At 42.0% G+C, this 14,939-nt stretch overlaps 3 protein-coding genes across 3 annotated transcripts in view; all 3 read right to left on the reverse strand.

Annotated features, from left to right (window-relative positions):
- Positions 1-1,379, reverse strand: part of neto2 (neuropilin and tolloid like 2) — a 29,375-nt gene extending 27,996 nt beyond the window's left edge. The window contains exon 1 of the mRNA XM_004067530.4: positions 600-1,379. Within this exon, the coding sequence (XP_004067578.2) occupies positions 600-609 (10 nt within the window). The 5' untranslated portion in view covers positions 610-1,379. The remainder of the gene's footprint in view (positions 1-599) is intronic.
- Positions 1,380-1,707: 328 nt separating this feature from the next.
- Positions 1,708-14,939, reverse strand: part of itfg1 (integrin alpha FG-GAP repeat containing 1) — a 159,016-nt gene continuing 145,784 nt past the window's right edge. The window contains exons 17-18 of the mRNA XM_023953696.1: positions 13,441-13,558; positions 1,708-2,470 (exon numbers count right to left, since the gene is read on the reverse strand). Of these exons, the coding sequence (XP_023809464.1) occupies positions 2,411-2,470; positions 13,441-13,558 (178 nt within the window). The 3' untranslated portion in view covers positions 1,708-2,410. The remainder of the gene's footprint in view (positions 2,471-13,440; positions 13,559-14,939) is intronic.
- Positions 9,055-10,368, reverse strand: LOC105358676 (high choriolytic enzyme 1-like). The gene has a single exon (XM_011494334.3). The coding sequence runs from the start codon at positions 9,913-9,915 to the stop codon at positions 9,115-9,117; it is 801 nt and encodes a 266-aa protein (XP_011492636.2). The 5' UTR covers positions 9,916-10,368; the 3' UTR covers positions 9,055-9,114.

The raw sequence follows: 14,939 nt of genomic DNA on the forward strand, positions 1-14,939 counted from the left end.
GAGATGCCGCGATGCAGCAACTCAGTGGCGCGTGCAACACACCTGACCACAGGTAGTGTCCACCAGGAGCGCATAGAAACGCGCCCGCAGCTGCGCCTTTTGCGCAGCGGCTCCTCAGACTGAGCTGCACAGGATCGGCGCTGGCGCTTCCCGCGGAGCTCCCGAGCAAACGGAAGCCCGTTTGACCTTTGCAGCCTGCGCGGATCGCGGTCCGCTTCGCGCTCCGGGCTGGAACGCCTCTAGACGCGGTCTGATCCGATGAAACGGTTCGGCACCGGAATGCCAGACAAGCTAAACTCTTTAATTGGTTTAAATTCCAACCATGCATTCAGTGGCTGTTGGTTGGTGTGGTTTGATGGATCCACAGGCAGCTGAAGCACGAGCCCGGATGTCGATGAGGACAATGAAGCCAGCAGATGTTAGTTTTGTTGAAATAAAAGATCTAAGCACCTTGTTCTGTGTAAATTAAATCAATAATGTGAATTATTTTAGGATTGTTTGGAAATCCCCCCAAAATGATGCGTAACAGTAAAGGTATTTATCAGGATGAGGTGCCCATGACGCGCCGCGCTCAACCTCCAGCTGCTGATTCAACCCACCTCTGAGCATCTCCTCTCTTGGTGTGATTCCAAAGCGCCTTTTCTAAAAATTCACGCGTATTCTGTCCATTCTCTGGGGTTTCCACGAAGCTCCTCACAAAATCCAACTTTCTGCAGACATCTGTAAATCCATTACGCGGAACTGCGCTCCTGGGATCCGCCAGCAACAAGCTCCGCTGTCAGGCGGCGGTGCCGCTGCGGTTGGACGCTGTTGCGCGCCTCTCAGCCGGGCATCTTCACCGAGAAAGCCGGAGCACGCTCCGACCGACACGAAAGGGATGGACTGGCGCGTCTGGAGAGGCGGGCGGGATGTCCAGGAGCAGCAGCGGGAGCGGGAACAGTGTGCGCGCGCCGTCCGCATGAAGTGAGAGCCGCTCCTGGAGGAGGCGCGCTCAAACCTCTGCTGCTGCTCACATCAAACAGTGGACTGTCCCCAACGCCAGCGAGGCAGGCGGAAGATGAGAGCTTTTTCCGGTTAAGTTTTTCAAAATTAATTAGTAAATGCCTGCAGAAATAATAAAAGAACAGTCATTTATTTACTCTAAAAGCTTTTGCTAAAAATCTATAAAGGCGAAAATGTTTCAAAAACATTGTTGTGCACATGAAAATCAGATCAGAGATCCTGCCATTATTGGATTATTTAAAAAGATAAATACATTAAAAAAAACACCTGCTCACTTATAAAAGAACAAAAACAACCCTGCATTTATTTTTTAAAAGTATTTTTCCCCGTTTCCGGTACTTCACGCAGCTCCTCCCGCGCGCTCTGCCTCCGCCACAGCTTCAGTCCTCCTCTCATTATGGCGCGGGGAAGGTTTACTCTCTCCATGCATTATTTAGCAGGCTGGTTCTTGCAGTGGGGTGCCGGGCCCACAGGGACACTCAAAGAGGCCCCCAGGGGTCCTTTGGGGAAATTAACGGCTATTTAACCCAAACTGCTGCTTCCATTTTGAAGACGATGGTGGCTCCAGCACAAGATATGTCTATTTCTATGGTTTCCTTTTGAAGTCCAAACAATTAGAAACAAAATGGAATAAATGCAGAACACAGCGATGGGAAAAACTTCATATGGATCAGTTTGTTTGAGAAGAAAGCAGGAAGAAGCAGCTTCAGCTGGAGAACCTTTATTATCAACTTCAGCTCGTAAACACGTTCATTTGCAGGCAACAAAAGACATAAATTACAGACTCCCACAGTTTTCCATTTAGTTAAAAAGTGCAAACAGCTCATCTGCGTAAAATAAACCCACAGAATCTCATTTAAAAGACAGAAGAGGTGAAACGTGCAGCTGGAGTGAAGGGAGTCTTTCAGCAGGACAAACAGACTTCCGTGTTGAATGCAGAACCTGGAGCAATCAAGTGAGGAAACGATGAGCCGACCTGCGCATCATTTCTGCTCACCGCACCGCCAGAAAACGGTTTAGACATTTTTTTCTCCGCTCGTCCAGGATGATTCTGATCAGTTTAGTTTGACTCAGGGAAATGAGCGGATTCAAGCTTTGCATACAGACTCACAGCAGAGGGGTTTCCAGTGACGTGTTAACAGGTCTGTGTCGTTAGGAAGAAAAGATTCTTCTATTTAATCTGGGGAGGGATCTCCTGGAGGGTTTGTTGCAGCTTCTGTACTTCTAACAATGGAATGAATAAATCAAAGGGAAGATAAAAGATTTCACATCGGACTGGAATAAAAATAAAAAGAAAGAAAGGTTTTGGAGTAATCCTGTTTTGGCCCTTGAGATGAGTCTGTGGAGGCGCGTGACGGGCGGCTGGATGGGTGGCAGGTGGAGCAGGGGGGGACGGAGACGACCTCCTTCACATGGCGTCAAAATGGAAGCGGTGGGCCTCCTGCCTCTTCTCCCGGTCATCCGCTTTCTGGGGAGGAGAGACACGACCAGTCGTGAATTTAAGACGCCGTCACGCCATCAAACAGGTAAAAGACGACAGTACAATAAAACAGGAAGAAATTCACAGAACTGCTGTTGCAGAAATGTCGCACAAACTCTAACATCTGGGCAAAAACCCTCCAGGCCTTTGTGTCGAGTAACTGTCGCTCAAACCCCTCAGGAGCGTCAAATTCCGAATGTATACATTTATTTTTGACTTCTGACAGTTTAATAAGGTCTTTAGCAAAGTATTCTCCCAGTTCTCACTTCTAAACCGCTGGAGATAAAATTGAGAACTGTTCCAGGTGATTTTGAACATTTAACGTTTTATTTTTAAAATGGTTTTTACTGAAACTTCAGTGACAGAAAAGCGTGATTTGTAAGTATATTTATGTATAAATAAATATTGTTTCCTCTGTAACAGAGCAAAAAGATTCAACACCTCGATAGCTTTGTGACAAAACTTGGGTTTTCATATTTTTTATAATATTTAGATGGTAGTGCATCATGCATCTAAAAGAATAACATTATTCAATTAAAGCTACAAGTAGCATTTAGCGGGCCCGAGCACGTGCCACCGCCTGGCACGAGCGACCGCCCCGTGAGCAACGCCCTGCTCGAGCCATTCTCGTCGTTTTTTCTTGTCCATTCTGGAGCTCCAAGCTAATGTTAATATGACAGCAGCCTGTGGGGGGGGGGGGGGGGGGGGGGGCGGGACTATAATCTGTTGCCTTAAAGGACAAAGACTTTTGCATATAGCATGAAAAAAATTCTTAAATCTAAGCCTCGTTTAGACCTCCTCATTTTCTCATCAAGTAGAAGAAGGTTTTTATCAGATTAAGAAACAAGCAATGATGATAATTGCTATCACTGTCCCTAAGGATGAGAACAATAGAACTCATTCAATTTTCACTACAATGTCTAGATGAGTGTCAGCTATGTCTGATAACTTGGCCAATTAGCTGGACCGGGATCTTGAAAAGTGCAGGTGGTTTAACGTCCAGTGTGATGAGTCTGTGGACGGCAACAGTACAGCATAGCTTTTGGTTTCCACAAGAGAAGAATTCCTGACACATCTGCCCTAACAGACAACTACAAGAGGAGTTGAAATGTATAACACGGTGAAGGAGTTTTTGTGCAGAAAAAGGTACCATTAGAAAAGCTGGTAGCCATACCTGCAGACGGGGCTCCTGCTATGATTGACCGACAAACAGGTTTCATCACTCACTGTAAAGCTGACCAAGACTTTCCAAAATGTCTGCATTACTGCTGCTTCTTTCACCAGTAGGCCTTATGAGCAGAAGTGATTGGCTCTGGACATATAATGACTCCTATTGTGAAAATCATAAAAAACCTCAGCTGCAAAGCAAAACAGAACAGGATTTTTAAGGTGCTATTGGTGGAGATATCTGCTGAATATGGTGAATCTGAACTTGTATTCTTGACTGACATTACTGGAAAACTAAACCACTTGATCTGCGAGCTGCAAGACATTGGTAAAACTATATTTTTTTATTGACCAGCCTGCCTGAGCCAGTGTTTTTCTTGTGGGGATCTTTTCTGCCAGGGCTTGCCAGCTTGGTCAGTGGATGTTGCTGCAGTTGTCTCCCTTGCTGGGACAGCTGGAGTTAAACACAGCAGCTCACGGCTCTGAAGTGGACCCCGTTGCTGTCCCAGTCTGGATGGGCACTGTGGTGATGTTCCAATGTTCAGGCTGGCTCCTGGTATGAAGAGATTCCCAAGTACCATTTCCTAACCGCAGAGCCAAGGATGTGTTTACATGTTTAGGTCAAAAATGTGATGAACAGCTTCATGTTGTCTATTGATGTAAGTTTAAACCTAAACATGTTTCCCTGTTACTAATCCAGTTGATATGGTTCTCCATCTGTGTCTAGGTGATAGAAAAGCATTTTTTTATATTTAGAGCTCCAAGCAAACAAACAGTTGTCTATATAAGAGCTTTTACAATTGTGGACTTTTAGCAGGTCTCTGAATACATGTGACCAATGTATGGTGGATTTTCACAGACTTTGTGTAAAACTGAAGGTGACAGAGACTTTGGAGAAGTGGCTACATTGCTCTGGACTTCTTTGTTTCATCCACAGAAGAGTAAAATATGTGATTGATTTTGAAAAGCTGCTGAAAAATGTATCTTTTTAAAATTGCAATTTCTAATTTGGGTTTTACATTTTGTGTTCCATTTTTTGTGATTGTATTAGAAAGATTTGTTATTTATTTGGTGTTTAAAGGTGGTACATAATGTATATACACAATCTTCTTAGAGACATTTGCTATATGTTGTGTTTGTTGTCGTTGTAGTTTAATTTCTTTGGATGTATTGAAAGGAAATGAAAAGAAGTTGCAGCATTGATTAAAAAAGCATAAAAGAGACATTTACTGTCTGATGTTACATCTGTAGGAGTGTACTGAGACTGGGTTTTGTTTTGGAGCACATTCATATATTTTGTTTGTAAAAAAAAAAAAAAGATAAAATATAAAGTTAATTGTATTTTGGATGAATAAAAAAGCAATGATTAGTGCTAAGGATGTATAAAAGACAAACAAAACAAAGGAAATTGCTGTATTTTAGTGTTGAACTAGGCTTTCTAACTGTTCTACTTTCTGTCTGCCACTCGTGGCTAATTTACATGTGAGCACACAGCCGGGGGGGGGGGGGGGGGGGGGGGGGGGGCTAACTCCACTCCTGCAGCAGGGGAGACTGATGAAAAGCTTGAGGATGTAAGATTGAATAAATAAAATCCTAGAGTTGACCAGTTCATTTTATAAATGTACATATTTTTTTATTTTGGTGATGATAAACTAAACAGATGTTATGATAAAAATATTTGCTTGAGTCAAAATGTCCAAAAATTTGCTTTCAGCACAATAGGGTGATTAAGGTGGTTAAATGTTTCTCGTACGTATAGTGCTGCTTTTCAAACGTGGAGCTTTGTAAGACGCATCTAATTCTGAAATCTCAGCTTCCTGAGACAAACGGCTGATTTCCTATGAAGCTTGATTATATGATCATGCTTCATGATCATTTATGAACATATATAGCTCGTCCAAAATTGTCATATCCATGGGTTCAGAATTGAAGTTTCATCAAATCTATTTAATTTCAGTGAGATCAGACAAGGAATGTGAACGTGAGAGCAACATTTGTGCATGGCGAGATACCCAACTTCGCCGCTCTGTCACGACCACACCCCCGCGTTGAAAGATTTGTTTTTCATCAGAGTAAACTTCAATGGTTTTTCAACAGGTGGACGTCATTTTGAGGTGTGTTTGCTCATCCTACTTGGAGCAGTGATGCTCCAAGTAAAACATGTCATTTCCTGTTGCCAACAGGTGGCGCTACACCTGTTTCGGATTTTTCCACTGCAGATGTGTTCAAAGTCAGACTACAATCATGCACAACAAATTTGGATCAGATTAGATTATTTATGGCTGAGTAATGGCCATTTTTCTTTTCATGGCGTGATTTCGAAACGACCTCAAATTTTGACGCGCCGCCACGGTCACAAACAACCGTAAAAACTTAAAAGCTTCGCAATTTAAGATCGGACATGTGTTTAGTTTACAAAACCAAAGTTTGGAGTCATTGTTCAAAAATCTCTAGGAGGAGTTCGTTCTAGAACGAGGCCTGCAAAGGACCAAAATAGAGCAAAAATGACATATTGACATCAATATAGCAGACTTCCTGTGCGACTGACAGCTTGGTCCCAAGAGACTTTTTTGTAGGTTTCCATCTGATGAACATGTCCTGTAAATATCAAGCTTGTATGTTAAAGAACATGGCGGGGCTCTCAAAAACAAACATGGTAGGTGGCGCTATTGAGCCGTTTTTTGTTCACCCATGCAAGTGCTGTGTATCTAAGTTGGAGATATGTAAGACGCCTCTCATTCTGAAATCTCAGCCTCGTGATACAAACGGCTGATTTTTTATGAATTTTTAATTATCTGACTGCAACGCAATCAACCACTTCCTGTTTGGTGGTGGCTTGCGCAGGCACCGTCAGGTGTACACCCATGAAACTTTAGACGATGAGAGAAGACCCTTATGAGTATCTCCTGTTGTAATTTTATGAATGTCGGACAAAGCACAGAGAAAAGATAGGTCAGAATGTGACATAAAATGTATTTGTCAATATCTAGGTGGCGCTATGGAGGTCGTCCAAGATTGTCATATCCATTGGTTCAGAATGGAAGCCTCATCACCTCTATTGAATTTCAGTGAGATTGGACAAGGAATGTGCACGTGAGAGCAACTTTTGTGTGCATGGCGAGACGCCCAACTTCGCCGCTCTGTCACGACCACACCCCCGCATTGAAAGTTATGGCTTTTTATCAGAGTAAACATCAATGGCTTTTCAACAGGTGGACATCATTTTGAGGTGTGTCGGCTCATCCTACTTGGAGCAGTGATGCTCCAAGTAAAACATGTCATTTCCTTTTACCAGCAGGTGGCGCTATACCTATTCCAGATTCTTCCACTGCAGATGTGTTCAAAGTCAGACTACAATCATGCATATCAACTTTGGATAATATTGGATTTTGCATGGCTGAGTAATGGCCATTTTTCTTTTCATGGCGTGTTTTCAAAATGACCTCCATTTTCGACGCGCCGCCACGGTCACAAACAACCGTAAAAACGTAAAAGCTTCGCAATTTAACATCGGACATGTGTTTAGTTTACAAAACCAAAGTTTGGAGTCATTATTCACAAATCTCTAGGAGGAGTTCGCTCTAGAGTGAGGCCTGCAAATGTCCAAAATGAAGCAAAAATGACATATTGACCTCAATATATCAGACTTCCTGTGCGAGTGACAGGTGGGTCCTTTCAGACTTTTTTGTAGGTCTCCATCTGAAGAACATGCCCTGTAAAAATCAAGCTTGTACGTTAAAGCGTATGCGGGGCGTCGGGACAAAAGTCACTGTAGGTGGCGCTATCAAGCCGTTTTTCTGCGCCCATGCCAATCTCCTATAAAATACGAAATTTTTCGCGACTCCTGATGTGTGTGCCAAATTTGGTGAGTTTTGGGGTATGTTAAAGGCCTCAAAAAGGCGACTCTTCCGGTAGAATAATAATAATAATAATAATAATAATAATAAACATTCGAATTACAATAGGGTCCTTGCACTCCGTGCTCGGGCCCTAATAAAATCCAGCTTTATTTTAGGGTTTTTATTGTCAAGGATGTTAAAATGTGGTTTCTTTGTCGTCTGCACAGCGACAGAGAAGCTGAAAGTGACGCCAAATCTTTCTTCCAATAAAGTTTCGAAAATGTCTTAAATAATAGTTAATAATTTAATTACCTCTTTATCAAAAACTATGTATAAACAATGTAATTTAGTTCAAAAACCCTTAATATTAAATCAGAATGCTTTAACACAAAACTTCAATTAAAGATTCTTTTTTGTTAGTCTTATTTATTAACAAATGAACACAAATTTACTTGAACGAAAGCTTTTTTTGCATATATTTCAGACTTGGTGTTGATTTTTTAGTGTATTTAGATCAAATATGGAGAAGCCTGACTTGGAAGCAGGAAGCTGACGCCTCCCTCATCGTCCTGTTCAGGTCAGAGTGCAAACGGCTCGTCTTTCCCTCTGGAAGAAACCTGGATGTTTAGCTGAATGCTAACATTCCTGATGGTTTGACATTTAGAGACATGCTGGAGACGAGCTTCATCACACGTGGATAAGCAGCTTCACTTTGTCATTCCATTAGTTTTGCCTGCAGGAATGTTAAAAAAAAGGATATTTCTTGATTTGTTCTCCTTTGAATTTGTGTTTTCAGCAATTTTTTGTTTGTCACTTCCTTTGATTTAATTCTGTTCTTTGGTTTGCTGGATAGACATTCGCTCTGCAGTGAACCGCACCAGAGTTCACTTGTGATCGTTTACACCTGCCAAATCACTAAAAAAAGTGCTCTGGACCAAACAGTGCAGTGTGAAAGCACCTTCAGTTAGACGCTTAGTTAAAGACAACCTGTGGAGGCGGGTGTGAAACTGTCAAAGGTAATAACACATGAAAATATCATAAAAATGAGAGAATTTGGAGAAAATGCTTTTGAACCTGTCTGGAAAAACTTGTAAACCCCTCTCGGTTCTGATGCGACCAAAATGAGAGTTAAACCTCAAAGCGCGGCGACCGACTGAACCGGACGGTTAATGTGGATGTCATCTTTGGTAAATCCTGGGTTTGGTGCCTGTGAGAGCTTCACATTTGAGCTCCCAGCCACTGTCCGTCATGTTTTTCAACAGAATGGCCTCAGCGGGGAGTCTGTTCACGGCCAAAGGGAACATTTTCAGTCACCAAAAATGCCTGAGAGTGTGAAAAGTGCCCAAAGAAAGACTTGAAAACGTGGGATTCTGCTCCTGCATTTGCAGCTCAGGCACATGGAGCTGCTTTTCTAATTCATTTCTAATGAAGATATTATATGCAGCCAGATACCAAACATATATATATATATATATATATATATGTGAGGCCAAAGTGCTCACCACCACAGCACTGGGACGCTTTCTTTCATGAACCCAAAAGAGAAAAGCAGTTAGACAACAACAGTTGCTTTGTATCTACTTTATTTCTAATAATTCAGAGATTATAGATCAGACATGAAAATATTTAACGGCAGTTGTAAAGGACGTTGATTCTGGTGATGTCCCAGCGGGACATGCCATTCCTCTGGCCGATGGGGACATTGGGATTGGGGATGGGGGTGATGGAATCTCGCCCATAGGCAATGGAGAAGGCATCTTTTCCATAGTGCATGATGGAGGAGTAGTCATAGGGGGTGTTCAGGTTGTTGGTATCCTGCTTGTTAAAATTGTAGGCACTCGCTGGGATGATGTTCTCCCAGTTGATCCGGACGTAGCTGTCTCGGTCACTCCTGGTCTGTTCATGCTGGAAGCCCAGAGCGTGGTTGAGCTCGTGTTGGATGATGCCGCTGTACATGCATCCTCCCCTGTTGATAGACAGCTCCTGTAGTCCTCCCTTCCTGCCCAGCTCAGAGTAGCATCCAGTTTTGCTCACAACGCTAATGAAGTCGTACTCGTTGGTGCGTCGGACAAAGCGGATGCATGTTTTGCCGTTAAAAGCCCTCATGGCGCCTTCGATGGTGGCCACTTCTCCTCCAGAGTACTCAGAGCTAATGACGTAAGGAATTACCACTAAACCGTTGGAGGCTTTCTTCCAGAAACAGCTGCTGCTCCAGCATTTCATGGCATTCCTGTTTGTAGGAGCCACCAGGTCTCCTTCTAGCAAGAGCTGGTCAGTGTTATTGTTGCTGGTGAGGATCCTGGTAGTGATGTCTACAAAATCATCTTCATCACCTTCTTCATGGCCTTCTTCATTTTGGATGGGCAGCGCCTGAGCGATGCCGAGCAGGAGCAGTAAAAGCAGGCAGGTGGAGGGAGCCAGATTCATTTTGGATGTGGAGGGTTGAGAACTGACTCCTCAAAACTTGATGTCTGCCTCAGTTCAGTTCAGCCTCTTTATACTCACCTGTGGAGGTGTGTCTGCAGCAAGATTATGGGTGGGGGTCCAAACTGTTTGTCCGAAGTAAACCTCAGAAGGGAGGCTCCACAGACAAACCTACTTTACCAATATTGTTTATTGTACTTACTTAGTTGTCTGGTAAACACAAAGATGAGTTTTTATTTTTATTTTTGGTAAAACGTGTCACAATTTGTCATAAAATGTAATACAGTGATCCCTCGCTATAACGCGGTGTACTTTTCACGGTTTCGCCACTTCACGGATTTGCATCGTGCATTGTGTTCTGCATTCTGATTGGCTAAAAAGTCACTCCGCTTCTCTACCTGTGTGTCAATAACTTTGCAGTTTAATATGTACACGTACGTAAATCAGCTTGCCAAATTAACAACACGTACGTGCAGATCATCTTGCAATTTTGAGTTTCTCTAAAACCCATAGAAAAAAGAGCGACAAATACTGTCTATCACTATGTTCTTCTCCCGAACAAACACAGCTGCACCGCGGGCTTCAGAAGAAGAAAACACTGCAGAGCAGAGTCAGGATGCTGCGGCTCAGTCTGAAGAGCAGTGAAATACACATGAGTAACTATTTGTCCGACTGTACTTTGTATTTTTTTCAAAATCATTTTAAAGTTTCTCCCGTTTAATCCAATTACTCGGGTCGCGGTGGGCGGGGCTAATCTCGGCAATTTGAAGCCTTCTGTTCACATTGATGATTAAAATTATTATTTGACAGTACAGTACAGAAGTTATTTGTTGAAAACATTTTTTCTAAAGTACTTTGATTTGTGAAACAAATACTTAAGCCCGTAAAATGGTTTGTTCTTTCTCTTTTCAATGTTTAATAGAGTATTTAATTGTATAATAATTGTAAAAAAATTAAAGGTTTCTACTTCACGGATTTTGCCTATCATGGGTTCTTTTTGGAACGTATCCCCCGCGAAAAACAAGGGTTTACTGTACATCATTGAATCGGTTAGTTCAAAAGGGGCCCAAGTCCACAATTTTTCAAAATAGAGATATTATATGTTCTATGGTCTTCAAGGGAAAAGCTATCTGATTAGGTGCAAAAAAGTCCCAAGTCCGTTGTAATGTATTGATTATGTTTGACATTTAAAATGCATTAAGTGCAAAATTCCTGGACTTGGGCCTCTCTTGCATGGGTTTTGCTTCATCCCATAGATGGCAGCACTGGTTATCCAATATGGCAGCGCCCCTGTTTAATTCAAGAAGGGCCCAAGTCCAGAGATTTTAGTTTGCTAGTTCTCTGAAATGATAAAAATGAGGTGCTTCATATTATAGCATTTGTAAGCTATGAACTGGTGCTAAATCTGGGTAAAGTATTAATCATTTGGTGTAGCCTCCCTTAACCCAAGTGCACCTTTTACTAAAATGTCCACTATTTTCACTGCGAGCAGATAGAAATGTCTAAATTATGACTCAAGTAAAAAAAATTCAGTTTCTACTTTTGTTTTTTCTGAATAAATTATAACAGTTCATCCTATTTTAGGATCCAGGCCCAGATAAATACAAGAAGAATCCTCAAAATAAATAACAATGTAACAAAATAAAAAACAATTGATGGATGGATCAAAGTCCTTAGATTTGGAGGGACACTCTGCTGCTTTAATTAACCACCCAGCGTACGCCATCGAGCGGCTCGAATAATAATTCAGCGGCGCAGCATTGATTCGTGTTTACCTACAGGCTTTACTGAAGCAGGTGGACCTCGCTGTCTTCCCACGTCAAAATGTCATCTAATTAAACTGAATCTCCACGAAGACCCTATTGATCGCCTATAATCTTAAACAGAAACTGAACAACTTTCCTAATTGATATGGTTTCAAATTATGTTAATCTCACTCAGAAATACGTTTAAATGTTGATTTTTAGTAAATTCCTGAATGATGGCATACCTTTTAGTGCTTCTTGTGCAGGTTGATTAGAAAATGGCCGTTTGTCAGACTGAAGAAGCATGAATCTTAATTCTGGACCTTTACACTGTAGGACTGTATATAGAAAATGAGGTTCAAACCAAATGAAGTCAATTCAGTAGCCAATTTTTTCACGATACGTCTGTTGTCATGTTGGAACCAGGCGTCCTCATCAAGCTGTGATTGGTCCATGTTGGTCTTAGTCTACATTTGTATGGAAACCACTCTCACCAATCTGGAGAGAGCGCGCTAGAAGGCCACACCCCTTCCACTAAAAGCAGGCTCAGGAGAATCTGTCAATCAAAAGCTTCGCAAGCTTGAAGTGAGACCACCTACTTTTATTGAGGCATCTGATTGGTCAGTTTATAGCCTGAATAACTTGCACTACAGAAAAAATATCATGAAAAAAATTATGATTAGCAGGAACATGTTTAAAAGATGCATAGAATGACTAACAGCTGTTTATTTCTCTATAGAATATATATATATAGTCTATAGTCTATCGCATTTGAGCTTTTTGAGACAAAAAGGTACTTTCTGTTTGGAAAGCGAGGGGTCACTCAGTCCAGTTCTCAAATATAGTCAATGGGTGGATCGCCTCCTTAAGTCTTTGTCCTTTTCTTCTCTGTTGTTCTTCCTGAACACCAACAGCTGCATAAGCAAACACCTGTCTATTGGTCCTATAGTTTGCAGATGACACCTCCCTAAGTGGTTTAATTTCAGATAAAGGTTCAGTAAGCTCATCGGAGCGAAAATGTTTGGTATCTGGCTGCAGAAGAAAAAACTTGGATCTTAGTGCTCTGAAAATAAAATAGAAAAAACTAAATTGATGTTGAAACTTCTCACAAAAATATATATTTTAACCTTGGGGATATTAAAGCTAATTTGAATTTTTTTGTTTGTTTGTTCATTTTGCATAGCAGCAATTAACAGCAGCCACAAAAAATACAAAGATTATTAAAACTATTAATTTTAATAGTTAAAGTTTTATAAAATTAAAACTTGTGGAAAGCCAAATCTGACCTGTGGGTTCTCCGGAGTTAAGATGATGCTAGGAGAAGTTACAGAATTTTATCCTAACGTCTGCAGGATTGTGGGAATTTCTTTCTTTTTAACTGGAGAAGTGATGCATTTGTCACTTAAAAAAGAGAATTCTTCCTCATGAATGAGCGCGGCGTCACCTTGAGCAGGTGACGCCACGCTCCAGGTTTCTGTGTTTGCCGATGAAAACAACCCGACTGGGAGAAGCACAAAACAAACGAAAGTGTGCTTCCTTCCCCCGGAGGGCATATTTAGACAGTAATGAGCTGATCCAGCGTGCTGGAAGGACAGAAAAAAACATCCTTCCAGGTTTGGTGAGATGGACGGATGGATGAAGGAAGAGAAAGAGCGTGGAAGTGCGCCTCTGTGGGACAGGGAAACCCATCTGCTGCTGCCCGTCACCAAGCTGCTCACACAAAGAGTGAGGCATCCAACCGTCGCTAAGGAGGTTAACTGCACCCTGTGTGTGAGTTCCTGACCTTCTCCTTCCAGTGGAGGACGCCGATGATGACGAGGATGAAGACGCAGACTCCGATCAGTGCGATGGCTGTCAGAAGAACGCTGTTGCTCGGAGTCAGGTATAACTTTGCGCTCCAGCTAGAGGAAAAAGAGATCAAACACGATGATGTTGATTTTGTAGGAACCCAAACGATTTAGCCGGTACTATTTCCACAACACGTTCATAACAAACCAATGAAAGGGAAGTTTCTTTGAAACAGTAATCCCCAACCACAACTGTTGTCTCGGGACGCAGACAAAAAAACACAACCACCATTTTTTCCCCGTTTTATTTTGTAAGGAAGTTTTATTTTGAAAAACTACTACGTCCAACTCCTTCTTGACGCACGTCAGGTCGTGCGGTCAGTGTTGAAAATTAATCCGCTACTTTCTTAAAGCGGCCGCACCGACCGTTGAATTTAACTAGCAAAGTTAATAAAAAACAAACAGTTGTGTTTAGTTTTGTTTTGGGCAGAACAGAGGAAACAGAAGAATAGTCTTCAAAATAAAGCAACCGACCGTCTAATGTTATGAGGATGCTGCTAATAAAGTTGCTTAAACGGTTTTTGATTACGTTTAGAAAATACCAGTTGAAGAACAGCTTTTCCTTTTTTTTTTTGCATTTATTTGTCCATCGCACCTTCAGATGAAGCTGAAGTTGGCGTCTGATTTCTGAGCGTCTACTTTGACAGTAAAGGCTTAACAGAACGTCTACATCACACTTTATTGGTTCCTACATAAAATCTTGTGTAGAAATAAAGTTTAAACCAGCTGCAGATAAACGTTGAAGACAAATTTTGCTCTTAAAAGTGAAGGGAAACTGGAAGCTACAAAAATCAAAATCAGACGCTCACTTCAGCCTCGTATAGGCTGGACTGGGACAGGATCGTCAGACATTAAACTGGTCTGTGGCCTGAGAAAGAAAAAACATGAATCTAAATGTATTGGACACTTGTTTTTCTCCGTATCTTTCACATGTTCAGCTGACTGGAGCTTATTTACAGAGCAGGAAACAGACACAAAACGGGTGATGACAAAGTGAAAAAGTGTGAAACGCGGCAGCGCTCAGGTGGTACTGCGTGAGTCATGGTACCACTCATCACAGCTGCTGCGGATGCCTTCCTAAAGTGAAGCTGGAGACTGCAGTGATGAACGACACTCAGAGTCTGTGTGATGGAAAGAGTCTGCATCCTGTCCACATGTCAGAGAAAAACAAGTCAGACTCTACTGAAGATATAAACCTTCTGAATTCATCTATAGATGTGGTCCATCAGCTGAAACGTGTGGAAAGGACTTCAGGCTGTGCATGCATAAATGAATCACCTTTTCCCCGCACAGGAACAGGAAATTATGCAGGGAAAATGTCAGGCTTTCTTTACACCGAGCGTACCGTTCCTAATATGTGACGACAAAAAATGGGACAAAATTGAACATAAACGCGAGCAGACATCTGTGCCGTTCGTCTGCGCATCCCCGCTGA

The sequence above is a fragment of the Oryzias latipes genome, chromosome 3 (genome assembly GCF_002234675.1).
Source record: "Oryzias latipes chromosome 3, ASM223467v1".
Taxonomy (NCBI): domain Eukaryota; kingdom Metazoa; phylum Chordata; class Actinopteri; order Beloniformes; family Adrianichthyidae; genus Oryzias; species Oryzias latipes.

Coding starts and splice junctions, on each gene's coding strand:
- LOC105358676 (XM_011494334.3), bottom strand. CDS start 9,915: ATGAATCTGGCTCCCTCCACCTGCCTGCTTTTACTGCTCCTGCTCGGC.